At 37.9% G+C, this 14,821-nt stretch overlaps 1 protein-coding gene across 2 annotated transcripts in view; it reads right to left on the bottom strand.

Annotated features, from left to right (window-relative positions):
• The window catches only part of LOC147168286 (mitogen-activated protein kinase kinase kinase kinase 4), a 53,605-nt gene extending 38,861 nt beyond the window's left edge, over positions 1–14,744 (bottom strand). The window contains exons 1-3 of one of the 2 annotated variants that reach the window (XM_086084734.1): positions 14,557–14,744; positions 13,843–13,908; positions 552–608 (exon numbers count right to left, since the gene is read on the bottom strand). In XM_086084734.1, the coding sequence (XP_085940860.1) occupies positions 552–608; positions 13,843–13,908; positions 14,557–14,613 (180 nt within the window). In that variant the 5' untranslated portion in view covers positions 14,614–14,744. The remainder of the gene's footprint in view (positions 1–551; positions 609–13,842; positions 13,909–14,556) is intronic. The other variant, XM_086084735.1, reaches the window with a different exon arrangement.
• Between the last annotated feature and the right edge of the window lie 77 nt (positions 14,745–14,821).

The following is a 14,821-nucleotide window of genomic DNA, read 5'->3' as shown; positions in this document are numbered from 1 at the left end:
TCCCTGATTTTATGTTTTTTGGATTTGTTGGGGTCTGGATGTTTCTTGGGCTGGGGAGGAGTTCTGGTGGGGGGTGTCTGGTCGGTGCTGGATTTCACCTTCCTTGGTTTTCTTCGGTCCCCTCGGGTCTCCTGGTGTTCGATTTAGGTGAACGGTATGAGATTTTTTTTTTCTAATAGGTTTTCTGGTGAGCTAACAAACACGCACGCACGCACGCACGCACGCACGCACGCACGCACGCACACACACATACTCACTCACACACACAAAAAAAAATGTATGTATGTATGTATGTATATATGTATATATGTATGTATATATGTGTATATATATATATATATATATATTTAAAAAAAAAAAAAAAAAAAAAAAGAGCAATGATGATGACATTTCCGAATGAACAATACTGAGCTCTTAAAAAAAAAAAAATAAATAAATAAAAAAAAAATACTTGCAAATGGAAAAAATCTATTTCCCAAGATAAATATTCTTTCTGTTGTCTTTTTTTATTTTATTTATTATTACCACAAATAAAGAATGTGCAACTTTACCTCTGTGACTTCCATGACTTTGATAGCTGCCATTTGACCTGTTTTGACATGACGACCCTGTTAGGAAACATGAAGAAAGACATTAGCATGGACAACATCAATTATGGGCAATAGTCAGTTTAGCTGCCAACACCTCCCACAATACAAGTTGTAATATTTGACGGTGACTGTGCATAAATAGGCATAAGTGGAAATGGTATGCAGACAAGAACTCCATTAAGGAAGTTTGACTACTGAAAGGTGAATGAAGGCCTAGTTGGATTTAGTATGAAAATGAGTGTATCCACGATACATTCCCTTCAAAAGTGGTGACCGTGGAGCTGGTTATCCAGTAACCCAAGGGTCTTCTGTTCGAATCCTGCTCTCTCCAAGTCATGTGTCGTTGTGTCCTTGGGCAAGACACTTCACGTTGTGCCACTCACACTGGTGTATGGATGATAGGAATGTTTGGTGGTGGTCGGGGGGGCCGTAGGCGCACACTGGCAGCCACGCTTTCGTCAGTCTGCCCCAGGGCATCTGTGACTACATACGTAGTTTACCTCCACCAGAGTGTGGATTTGTGATCGCTTGAATAAATGTATCCATTGCAAAGCATCTAAGTGTCCAGAGAAGCACTATATAAATCTGATGCATTATTATTATCATTATTATTACGCACATTAGGAATATCCCGGGAGATCGGTAATAAGAGCTGATCACCATTTTCATGTATCTGCTGAAAAATATTATTATTATTATTTAATTAAAGCCAGCTTCACTCAAAATATGTATTTGCAGATGCAAATAAAGTACAGTCATTTCTGGACTACAAGCCGCTACTTGCATTCGACCCTGCGGCTAATACAAAGGTGCGGCTTATCAGATCACAAGGGGGTGCACTATAAAGGAAACGCAAGATTGTCAGGCAGCGCAAAACCAACCAAGTAAGCCCAAATACAGTAGGAGAGACAGAACGAGAGCGAGACAATTGTTCCCCTCATTATGGAAAGGAAAGTAGCGGGAACTGGGTGCGGTAACACAAAAACGCTTAATGATTACATTATTATGCTGCGCCCTGTGCCGAAGTAGGACACTTCTGGCCTATGTAATGGAGAGGAGACAAGAGGCACACGAATACTGGCATTCCAAAAACACTTATTGTCTATTTAAATGTTCATCTGGTGGTACAGGGTCTACTTAAATACTCTCTAGTCAAACTTGAGGCAAAGTAAAGGCCACGATCTACCCCAGAGCAAAAAGTGCTTGTCATCCGTTTCGTTTGCATACCAACAACTGTGAACACAGGGCAGCAACCTGTATCACGGTTCTACGTCACTTGTAGGCGACAGCCGCAAGCCCGCAACACACATGAAAACAATTAATACAGCACACTCACAGTACAGCAAGCAAGAGGGACACTGCCAGACAGGGATATAGCTGACCATGCTATTGTCTAATTTAGTTAGGATTGTGAATAAATCTGATAGAGTTGACACAAACTGAGGACATAACTTTGACAGGTAGGTTTTTAGGGAAAATATCGTCTAAAGTTCACTTAGTGCGTTGGTTTATAAAGTCATAACCATGCTTTTATTTAAAATATACATTACCAAACTTGTGAAGTTTGTTTAAAGTTTTTGGAGTGTTTCAAATAATAGCGACCTTACAGAGGACATGTGGAATAACAATAGACCTCCTGACAACCCCCCCCCCCCCAAAAAAAAAGAACGACGAAAAAATAGAATACTACAAATTACATTCATATACACAATTCTTTCAACTTTAACATTTTTGTATGTATATTTTGATTAATCAATTCATAAAAATAAAAAAATCTAAATTAGACTTTCTTATTTAGGACATGGTTTGTCCCAACTCACAGGAGTCAGTGATTTCTGATTTTTTATTTCTGGTATTACTATTTATATAAATATAACTTGCTGCAATTATTTAGGTGCATGTAACTGTATTTTTTTTTGGTTACATTTATCCTAGCATGTGGGTAGTAGGTATGTAACAATACCAATACATTTGATCATTTTGGTCACTACACACTATAATATTAGTGATGTTCGATACCACAACTGTTGAGTACTCACCAATACCACAAGTACATTTGATTGATAAAATTTCCAAAAAACAATGACAGATCAGTTTAAAGAATATATCCCAATATAGCATTTTTCCTTAAAATTGCATGAAATGAATGGCAAATTTCTATTATCATTTTATATTTCTATACTTACAGAAATTGCAACTTAGGGCATCTGTCAGACATGTATGCCTTTAATTCACAATCGTAACATATCCACTATACCAACACTAAATCAGTATTACAATGTAATGTTTTTTTGTCAACCCCTTGACACCCCCCCCCTTCCCCTCCGAGGAAAGAATAGAAACAAACGAGAGAATTAATTAGTAATTGTTCATATGAAGCAACTGTGAGGACATGCACAATTATCTTAGAAACAAAGCTGATAATTTATCAGTAACTATTAATTCATACGAAGTAACAGTGAAGGAGTGCACAATTATATACACAACAACTGTATTTAAATGTCATATACAATAGTACACTATAGTGTAACACGGTCTCAATGGTAGTTTGTACTGAACAATGATGTGCAATGTGGCCATTAAAGAGATGCTGTGACAGATAGCTGTTATTCTGCTCATTGAACACCATGTATTTATACAATTCTATGAGGTATTGTCAAGCCAACTAACCCTTATTATTCTATCCTTGACATTATTTCTAAAATTGCACAGAATTTTGGCATATGAGCCACAACTGTGACAAATAAGGAAATGGCCTTCCTGTCACAATAGCATCTGTTAACAGTGCTGCCACCACAAGTTATAAATGTGAAATGTTCTACTTATTAGCAGCATGCATAACTGACACACACACGCACGCACACACACCCCCCCCCCACACCCACACACACACACACACGCACGTTCAGCCAGAATTAATGAGCACAGTCACTTTCTGACACTGTCCAATGCATCTCACACAGACTTACGCTCCACATTTGTGGAAAATGCTAAAGGAATCACACAGACACGTTCAAACATAAATGCTGTCCTTGACACAAACACACACATACACAGTGTCAGAATGCTCTATGAATATTGCGCCAGTGAAAAGGTTACAATAATATATTCATACGATTTTAATTAGATACAGAAGAGACATTTACAACAAAGACAGCAAATGGACGAAATGACAAACACTTCTCTTGAACCAGTTCCTTTCTCTGTGTGAAACTGTATATTAGCCTCAATCTTTTCTTTATCGGTCCTTGTGACTCATAAATAACAATCCATTGGTTATACAAGTTTGGAAGGAAACATACAAAACGGTTCTATTCTCATGTAACTCCATTCTCATACTGTACACTTAGAATTGGGAGATACCTTTTGTATGAAAGTCTCCTAACAACAATAAGTCATATTGTTGATTTGGTTGCAATCAAACCTGGTGGGTGACTGCATTCCATCCGGTCTACAACACACAATAGTCAAATGTTTCTGTAGCTCAACTCATTACCACATCCCTTGGTTTGTGTTTCATTTAAGTGCACCTGCAAAGGAGTACCAAAAAAAAAGGTAGAGCATCAATACATTTTCTGTACCACTTATCCTTACCAAGGTCGCACCCTCCAACTTGTGACATGCTGGCCTTGTTTTTACAGGTTTGACCATTTGCCTATTACTGATGAAACTGTTATCTAGAAGCAGAATTGTGAACACATTCAGCTCTGGAGGGAGTCTCAGAGACTCCAGTAATATTTAATAATACCACAAAAAGTCACTAGGTTTTTTGCTAATCCCTTTTTATGAAAAATATTGGTTAGAAGGATTGGAATACAGGGTTCACTAAACATAGCAATAAAGTTGCAAAGTTTGTAAAAATTGAGTGGCCCTTCCATCGCTATACTGGAGTTCTTCTCCTGGTCATCATAGTAAAGAAATCCATACCCCCCAAAACTGAGTGAATTCTACCACAATGTGACAAGTAGATATTAAGTTGTTGTAATTATAAATCATTTGAGTATTTTGATGGAATAATGTCAGAGGCAGACCTTTTATTAAGACACCTGGTAAAGTCAAGTGTTTTGTAAAAAAAAAAAAAAAGAAGAAAAAGAAAAATAAATAAAATAAGTCTTAAATAAAATGTCAGAAAAGGTATTGGGGGAAGTTGGTTATTGCCTATGAATGTTGGAGGTCAGTATCCACCACGTTAAACAAGTAATATTGTGACACTCAGGTGATTAGCTGATTTCCTCTTCTCTCGTTTTCATCGCTCTCTCTGCCTCTTCCTTCCTCCCCTGCTCTTGGACTTTTTGCCTCTCACCTCTGTCTTCCTTCCTTTATCCTGCTTTGCTTGCTCCCATGGCTCCACTTAAATCTTTCTTTCTTTTGTGCCCCTTACAGACAGAAAGAGGAGATGCTCCCTAAAGTCCTCTTTGACAGTTTGGCAACAAATGAGAGGAAGTTGAGCTTTTGACACCAAAAACATTTAAGGAAGCATAAGTGATTCATGTTTCGGGATTGCATTATAGTACAGCCTGACTTTGTAGGTCTATGATATTTCACAATGAGGTCAATTACATCAGCTGTGGGAGCAGCATGATGAGGAAGACCTGTCTCGTGACCTTTGACAGAAAAAAAAGCTAAACATGTTCTTATTTCACATGCATTGATTTTTGAGTGTTAAAGATTATTGATCAGTATGATTGTCAGATGGTCAAATTATGTTTGTATATCATTTTCAATTTCAGCTCAAACCAGCAAAGAGGTGAAACGGTGTCTGCAATGCTTCAGTGGAGTCATGAATTTTCACATTCAGACACGCACGCACCCCCCCCCCCCCCCCACACACACACGTCTTTCTCTTTCTCTCACAGCACAGAAGTGACTTGCTCGGAAGGGAAGTTCCTTTTACAAACAAGGAAACGCCCTGTGTGTGTGTATGTGCGTTTGCAAGCATGTGTTGAAAGAAAAATGACCACGAGTGAAAAGAACAGGCATAATCAATCTTAAGGTGATAAGGTGACACTCGTACTATGATTGTATTGTATTATTATTTTTACTTGTTGAAAGTAGCATACTCATACAGAGAATCTGTCAAGTAGTTAAAGTGAAAACTGAAATAAACCTCCAGTTACAGTATTTCTGTGAAGTAACATTTTTATAAGAAGTTATCTATTCTAGTTGTCCACTAGTTCTACCATGTGATTATTACTGTTGAACACACTGTGGTCGGGCAAATAAATAAGTCACAGAGGAACAAGGTCAGTGACTGATTTGTAAAATTAAGAAGCAAGACGTATGCTTGGGTCCCTTGAAAGGCACATTATAAATGGGCCATCAAGCTTTACTTGTATTAAAACATTATATTCTATTTTTAAACTTTAAATTAACTTGGGGTGTTTTGGTCTACATCTGTTACAGTTCTGGAGATATTGGCATGCCAAATGCACTTTGTTTGAATCACAGAAATTCATATATCCGTTCCTGTAGCTGAAAACTTCAGTTCCTGGGCAATGGCATCTCCACCACTCAACTTGGCAAAAAGGTTACAATCATTAAGTGACCATCATCCACACTCGAGCAACCTCTGGTTCATCCTCATTATCACAACCTGCCCGAGATCAGATGCATGTGCTATTTGCATGAACATCCTCAGGCTCACCGCTGAGCCCAGCAGATCGGTGTTTACTTGCCTGATCCAATTTGCTGTTGTTAAATAAGAGCATCACGACCACCATCTTCACCCAGCCTTGCTGGATGCAGGATCAATGGCATATCCTTGATTTCATAAAACATCGGTATGTTCATTCATAGCCAGCATGGCATAGTAATCATGGTCATGAGTACTATGAGTTCAATGTGATGTTAGGTATTCGCTTGCTCGGTCTTTGACAAAGATGGCATTTAGATCAATCAATCAAAAAAATGTTATAGAGGTATTATGCAATATTAAAATGTAGCAGTGTTTTAAACAATAAAAGCAAGGAAAGCAAATAAACTTAATGCCACCTACAGTAAACAATGTACACATACTTAACTGAACAAACTGAAATTCCCCCCCACGCCAGTGTGTCTTTTCACAAATATGGAATTTGAAACAGCCATTTTTGGTTTTGATTGAAATCTAGAATCTGATACCAACTCAATACATGCCTCCTTGACAAAAATCAATGGTACCATTTTATTTATTTTTTTACTCTCATGATCCAGTAAAACTACCAACTGTTTGTTGTATATCATTTGTAATCTGCTGTACTAGTTTTCTCTGCTTTGCTCTTAATGTTAATTGCTGTGTTTGTTTATGCTCATAGGTGATGTCTTTCTTTGTGTAAAGCACATCGAGTTGCCTTGTGTTTGAAATGTGATATACAAATAAACTTGCCTTCCCTTGTTGTTCAAACTGTGTTTTTTTCTGCTTTCCGAGAAAAAACACGCTAGTAACAGTGTGACTATTTTGATTACCACAGTGTGTGTTTTGCCTTTCTTGTTTGCATGTGAAACGAATGTCTCTGTCACATGGTGGATTTTTATAGAGTTTCTAAACCTGCCTTGTTTAATAAAGTTGAACTCAACTCGGGTTATATTGCCATCTTCACAATATTTTGTGCACAAAAATTGCTCTTGAGGCTGACACAGATTAACTACACTTAACCTGTTGCACTTATAGTCTGCTAGGTTTGCTGTTTTTTCCTGAAATGAGGCAGAATACATAATTACATCATCCAAATAGTTTTTCATTAGAGATACAGTAATGCAGTATTTAGACTGTCATTTGTTTGTATGGCAAATATGGCAAGGTGGTGCTCTTGTTGGATTTACTTTAGCTTACTTAGCTTTAATGTTGTTATTGTATAGTATAAATGTGAAAAACACAACTAAGGCACATGGGTAATAGGTGACGATATACAGTAGATATTTGATGACAAAGTAATGGTTTGCAGATGCAAAACACCAAGATCAACAATGTGGTTAAAATGATATGTATATACAGAGCTCGACACTGCGACCAATTTACCTGCAAATGCAGCCAACTTTAAGGTGTGTGCTGGTAAAGATTTCATCTGGTCGCATGGCGCAAGTACATGTTTTAATGAGTGGTGCAACGGCTTATCTTTGAGCTGTAATCCGTACGGATGAAGTGCCACGGTTCGGGCTGTACATAGTCCGCGGAACATGTTGCAAAGGCCGACTTCAAAATAAAAGCCTTCCAACTAATACATTGATGTCAATGCAATTGCCTTGGTAGACTTGTATTTTGAGGTTGACCCTCGCAGTGGTGGTGGTGCCATCCTGAAATCATATTTAAATCAATAATTAAGGACACTAATAAACTGCTAGTTAATTAGTCTGTCATTCTATAATACGAGTATCCGGCGTTAGCAACTAGCCGTTAGCGAGAGTGTAAACATTGACAGTGTTCGGCGAGCCGATCACTTTCAATCAATCTATAAAAGCTGACATACATTAAGAAGATTGATGGGTTTGAAATCACAGAGGTTTTTTTTTTTTTACTTGATTACAATCATTGGGCCATATAGTCACTTCTGTTTACAATATCTAATCGAGTTGTTGGTATGTCAATGAATCAAATTAAAGAATAAACATGCCTTTCTTATATATAATTCTAACATTTACCGCCAAAAATTGGAGCGTCTTGCCCTTTACATTAGTCCCATTTAAACAGGCATTAAACAAAACACTGAGCAAGAATAATACTCAGTCATAGTATAGCAGGTCAATTTTATTTTCAGCAGTTACCTGAGTTTCCATATAACTTCTGCAATGTGCTCACATACCCTTGGTTGGGAAACACAGCATTGGACGACCTAATCCAGAGCAGTGTTCCAAAGGCCCAGACTTGACTGATCATGATGCTAGGCAGGCTGTGAAGCCTTGGCTTTCCCAAGGGGAAGAGGGTTTGGAGGCCTCGCTATTAGAGCTGGCCCCTCTGTGTTGAACAAAATAACTTTCCCATTAGGGGTGTTCCATATCATATCTTCTACGATATTACCGTTTTTATGCAAAATTGACGTGACGACGTAATGCGTAACATCATACGTCTTTGTGTTCTGTCGGCAAAGTGGGAGTGAGCTACTTTCGTCGTGTGGAGGCTGTTTGGGTACAAGAGGTCAGATATGATGCAAAAAAATACAATCGTTTGCAAATTGTGCCGGACAACTGTTGCTGTTAAAGTTAAGAGGATGCGCAGGCTAAAGACACGCGAAGAGGACATGGAATTGCAGCTCGTGTTGTTTGCCGTGAACAAAAGTTCTTTACTAGAGCACTCTTGATTAGACGCACTCCTTATGAACAAAAAAACAGACGGTGGTTGGATAATACTGAAGCGGTCGCGTATTGTTTGGCCAAGATATACAATCCGCGGTGGTTATTTTACCGTGACCGGTAACTCTCCTCATAGTTGACGTGACTTTGTGATGCTAAACGGCCGCTAAGCTACGGTGCTCTCGACGTGACGGCGTGCACGTTGCTGTGAACATTAGCGTAAACATGCACATTTGTGTTATTCAAACCCGCTAGTAATGTCTACAAGCAATCACAGCATTTTCTCGCTTCTCTTATTGACCAATTAGAGACATTCACGGCAAAATAACGCTCACAGGAGGGTAGCCGGTTACGGCAAAATAACCACTGCCTAAACAATCGCAGTGGAAAGCCTTTTTCAACAATACACTTGCCTGCGATGTACAGAGCATGACGCCACAGACTATCTGCTACCGTATCTTTTTTTTTTGCCTCTACAACACGAGGACAACCACACAGGAGAATATAATGGACTTTCTTGACTCATGCAATTTGCCACTGACTTCTGAAGGTTTGTGTTTCAAGTAAATGTGCTTTATCTGCTTTAAGCAGTTATGTTACAATTAGACCTCGCAGGGTAAACACTACCTGGCCTGTTTTTATTTCCATTTAATTCCATTACGGTTGCTATATTTGCACTTTTAATTGTGGTAAAAAGGTGGCTTAAATATTGTGCTGCAATAAAAGCTCTATTATTTCAAAGTACAAATCACAAATCAATTGTAGTAATTATTACCAATATCGTCAAAAATATTGTCACTGCAAATTTCTTTAAAATATCGTGATATAATTTTTAGGCCATATCACCCACCCCTAGTTTTTTCCACTGTCTTCTATTAAAGTCATATAAAATAATTGACCTGTTTTATTTCCGACAGTTCTTGTTATAGTAAAATATTTAGCAGATACTGTATATGCGGAGTTGCTGTCAATCTTTGTCATCTGAAACTAGGCTATGCAAATTGCAACTATACATCAGCAAATATGGTCATGCTTTATTTACCTCCCCAAAAAAAGGTGTGACCAACTGAAAAAGTTGGTAGCACCAGTGCTACCATTGCAAAAGTTAGTGAAGAGCCCTGACATCACCAATCACTGAAAAAAATAAAATAATAATAATAATAATAATAAGTACTGCCACGGCAATGTCAAAACAATAGAGATAAGCGCTTAAAAAAAATTGCTCCGTGAATCAAAATTAGACAACTACAATAAAAGCATGGGCTATTAAACATTGTCACCGTCTTAAAATAATGGTTCACGGCTATATTTTTTATAGATTGATTGAGTGAGTTAGCGCTAAATAGAACTGAGATGACAACATGATTTGAAATACAACTACAAGCCAGTGGCATCTGGTACAAATAAAGAGTGAATACAACAGATTATAACAAGTCATCACATTTAGGATTCAAGAAAATTCCAGTAAAGACTCGTGGCTTCAACATAAGCATTGTCTGCTGAATTGCATCATGCCACAGCAGTTTATCACTTTAGATGGAACAATGCTTACGAATGGAGATGAGGCTAACATTATATATAAGCAAAAACCTCCATTCACATGTTGGGAAGTAGAAACCAAGTAAGTATTCCACATATAGGGCAAGCGGATCAAGATTATGAATCCACATCCTGTTTTTACTGTGTTAAGAAATCCATGAATTTGTGTCATGAGATAAAGTATGTACTTTTCGACCCTTGTGTAAGAGAAAATTGTGAGGCAATCATGACTCATATGATATCCATCCTCTTTCTTAAAGTCATTCAAACTCACAACACATTCACACATGTTAGGGTTTCTGAACAGAATCCTTCTTTAACTCTTTATGTCAATAACAATTCACATACCAACTATAAAGCAACACAACGGCACCAAATGTTCTCAAGTCATTACTCGTCTCTAGTTTGTCACTGTGATATCAAATGAGCCGATGTTTCCAATGAGCCTATTCCTAAAACAATTGATGCAAAACGAAGTGTGTGCGTTGTCGGTAAGAGCTAAAACATCTGAATAATCAGTACTTTTAAACATGGGGGAAGATACGATGACATGACATCAACAAAGGTTATCATGATTGGTTAGCTTGGCAGTGTCCAAATCCCAAATTACTTGCAGACTCACTTGCAAACTAAGTTAATTAACCATGTATGCCGTCTCTGTCTCATAATCTGAAGAACATTTTCGACTTCCCTGTAAAAGGGAAACAAATGGAAACTGCCCACAACAAAATACATCCAACTGGAACACTTGGCATCTCTGCATATTTTGTGCCTCTATTTTGTAAAGGTTTTAACGTAAACCGATTAGTGTGTTGTAACCATGTATCTTATGGAATTGAAAAAGTGATGTGATTTATACTCCCAACCAACGGCATTGTGCTAAATATGGCTGTGACCACAAACCACGACACTCGTGCATGCATGCACAGATACTGCAAAAAAGGAAGTGAACCAAACCCAGGCCTTTACAAATGTGATGTGCATGCCAGTGATGCGAGTGTCTGCAGGTCGTTGCATATTTTCTATAAGAATCTTAAATGTGTCCTTTACCCTGCAAAAGGAAGTAGCTAAAATAGGTTTTGCTTGAAGTGACATGGATATTGTGTTAACCGTTGTGTGTCCGTGCAGAGACGGCGGATGTGGTGTGACCTGGTTTCTAAATCGAAGAGCAAATTTTCAACAACTAGCACCAGTTAAGTATTGAAGCCAAGTGTTCATTGCTGTTTTTTCCAAGTGGTTACAGTCATTCAAATCAGGTCGGAAACAATTAATCCAGTAACTTGAATAACTTGATTACAGAAAAAAAAAATGTCAATCTCATACTACTTTGTAGTGATAATTTTTCTACACGGACTAACTGTAGTAGAGACCCACATATGATGGTTCCGGCATGCCTTTACAGGCTAAATCTCCTATGCATTCATCCACTCCGAACTTCTTTTGCAACTGTTAGGGTCTGGGTTTCATGCATTCAAATATGCAGTATGTAGCGACCGACACAAATTAGATGAACTGTCATACAAATTCCTGGTTATAATCATCATCAGGATAAAAGCTCCAAAACCCCATTGCTGAACAGTTTGAAGTCAAGCTTTTAAAAATAACCCTATTAAGAAGTTTCTCCATCACAGCTGTTGGCTGAAAAAGACAACCTTCTGCTACTGTCTGTGGCCTACCAAACACAAGATCAAGGTAATAGACTCTGGCACAGTAATTGGCATCACACTCACTAATAGACCTGATAGGTATTCATCTGGAGTATTTTGTCAAAGACTTATTGACCGTTGTATCATAGCTTGTGTTCACAAATATGCCTTCACCAGACAACTGGCTCTGATCATCTCTAAAGGTCACCTGAGACACTTTAATGAATAGGCTTTTCTTTTATGATCTAGCATTAGTGCAATTATCTCTGAGGTTGAGGATGCCAGGTCTTACTCGCAAACTATTTACAACAAAAATGCTCCACTTCAGACAGTAAGAATTTTTTAATTTTTAATTATTTATTTTTTTGCTGTCGGTCCTTCCTGGTACAGTCCTGATTTGTCTGTGATAAGACATCCATCAGAAACACCAACTGTGGCGAAAAGCTAAGACCTCACAACAAACATGTGACTGGCAGTTACGCAGGTCAAATACACTAAAAGGTAATACGGTGGGTAAAAAGTTAGTATTTATTTTATTTTTTTTTAACTATCCAGCACTTAAACACAAAACTTAACCCCCACACGTTGCCTCTCTAGTCAAATCTGAGGATATTGTTGTCACAAACAAATCTAAACTAAATCTCACTTCTTGAAACACTTAGACAAAGCCGAGTGCGCATTTGATAATTGCGTATCTTCTACTACAGGTTTTCGATTCGATTTAGGATTTGTAATTCATTCATACTCTTGGAGACTCATCTGCAATCTGTTCAACCTTTTGCTGCAAACTACAGTATTCCCCAAAGATTGGGAATTTGCTGAAGTCATTCCGCTAATTGACAGAAGGTAATATGGATTTAAACAGTTTCAGACCCATCTTCATTCTGCCCTGCCTTAAAAAAAAAACAATAATAATTATCAACCGCGCATCTGGAGACTCTTAATGCCTATAATCATTTGCAGCCCGCATTAGCTCTTGACACGACTGTACCACTGTCACGCTAAAAGTGGTAAATGATAGTGTACGTGTCATGGACCGCAGAGAGTATTGTGCTGCTGTTTTTGTGGATCTGGCAAAGGCATCTGATTTTGTTAATCAATCAATTCTACTTGAAAGATTATGTAATACTGCATTGAATGAATGACCACCCATTTGGGCAAAGCCCTATTGTTTAATAACGCAAAATAAATTTGTATCTGTTTATTTTCATGTTAATAATGGGATAATCAGTTAAATAATTGATTCTAAAAATATTTTATAGTTGCAGTTCTACCTTCATTAAACAACTTGATCAGATCTGCAGCAAATATTAACATCGGGTAATGAAAGCAAAACATATCCTGGCTGCTCAGTAAAGTACACTATAACTAAATAAAAATAATATAGGTCCACAACAACAACAATAAAATAATGGAATGTACATCTCATTGTCACTCATCATGGGGGAATATCCAATTTCTTGCTTTTAATTATGTTACCATTGATCTGGGTTATTTTTTAGTTGGAATGTTGACATCTTCACTTTCCATACAGTTTTTAAAGGTGTTATGATGGTACCAGTTTGACCCTGGATCAGATTAATTCGATTTCCCTTATTTCCTATGAGAACATTTGTTTTCCAGGGGGTGTGCAATTTCATTTGACGATTGGTCAGTGTTATGATCAGTCACCATGAGAAACTTGTTTTAAATGATATTTAAATATAAAATGTTCATATGTGTCTGTTTGGTTGCAGAATAGAATTAACGTGACCTCTTCGACTCACTCAGCATTGACAAAAACAAAGTACCATGGAACTCACCTTGTACACTTGACCGTATGTTCCATTGCCTACTACCTCCACCAGCTCAAAGATACCAGCGGGATCCTGCAGAAAATAGGGTCAAGAACAAGAACATAAAGAGGAGGTGAAACAAAATGTGTACTGTACTACATAGTTACGGCTCATATTGCACTACAGTATTCAGTTGTTCCCGAGGGTGACTGAGGAAGTGGAATTGCAAATCTGGATGACATTATCACTTACATGCTGCCCCCTAAGTAAGGTTTGTTCGTTTCCAATCTGACCTGGCAGTGGTTATTAAAGCAACTTTAACAACGCACAAATACAACCATGACAACAGTTTATAACAACTTAGTTTAGTGACATGTTATATGTTCCTGGCAACACAAAAATGCTTCTCCTTGTGGCGTAATTGTATGCAAAGCATGTCGACTATGCAAAGTTTCCCAGGAAAAATGTTGGGCGTACAAACCGTATCAAGACAATATAAATGACACTGCTGACAAACAACAACAGCCTCTAAAAGACAGTCTTACAAAACATTTTTACCAAGTTAACAATATACAGACTTCTCAAACATGAGATAAAATCTGACTACATACATACTGTGGTACTAAAACAATACAATGACAAAAACAGCGATAACAAATTAACTTTATGGTTAACATCTGCGGCACCCAACTGTTTGCATAAACGCTTCAGTAAAGGTGGGGAAGTTGCGTCTTGTCTTACTCTCAGTGCAGCAAGGTCTATGTTCTCCAAACTTCGAGTGGTGTTTTCTCTCGACATTGCTGCCAATAATGTTGTCAAGGCGTTGATTTCTGTGGTCAAGTCATGGACGCTCTCGTTCTATCTTCGTCAAACTAACGGACTTGTCTCTTGAGTCCATTCTGAAGTTGTGCTAACAGCATCAAGTTAGCGTGTCAATCACACTACTTCCGGATAAAAGTTTCACAATAATACAAATCTAGGAAGTGAGGTCAATTTGACAAGGTGA

Source organism: Leptonotus elevatus, chromosome 9 (assembly GCF_054856555.1).
Source record: "Leptonotus elevatus isolate MCC_2025b chromosome 9, RoL_Lele_1.0, whole genome shotgun sequence".
NCBI classification, from domain to species: Eukaryota; Metazoa; Chordata; class Actinopteri; order Syngnathiformes; family Syngnathidae; genus Leptonotus; species Leptonotus elevatus.
The sequence above is the reverse complement of the archived record's forward strand: the minus strand, read 5'-3'. Positions and strand labels throughout refer to the sequence as shown.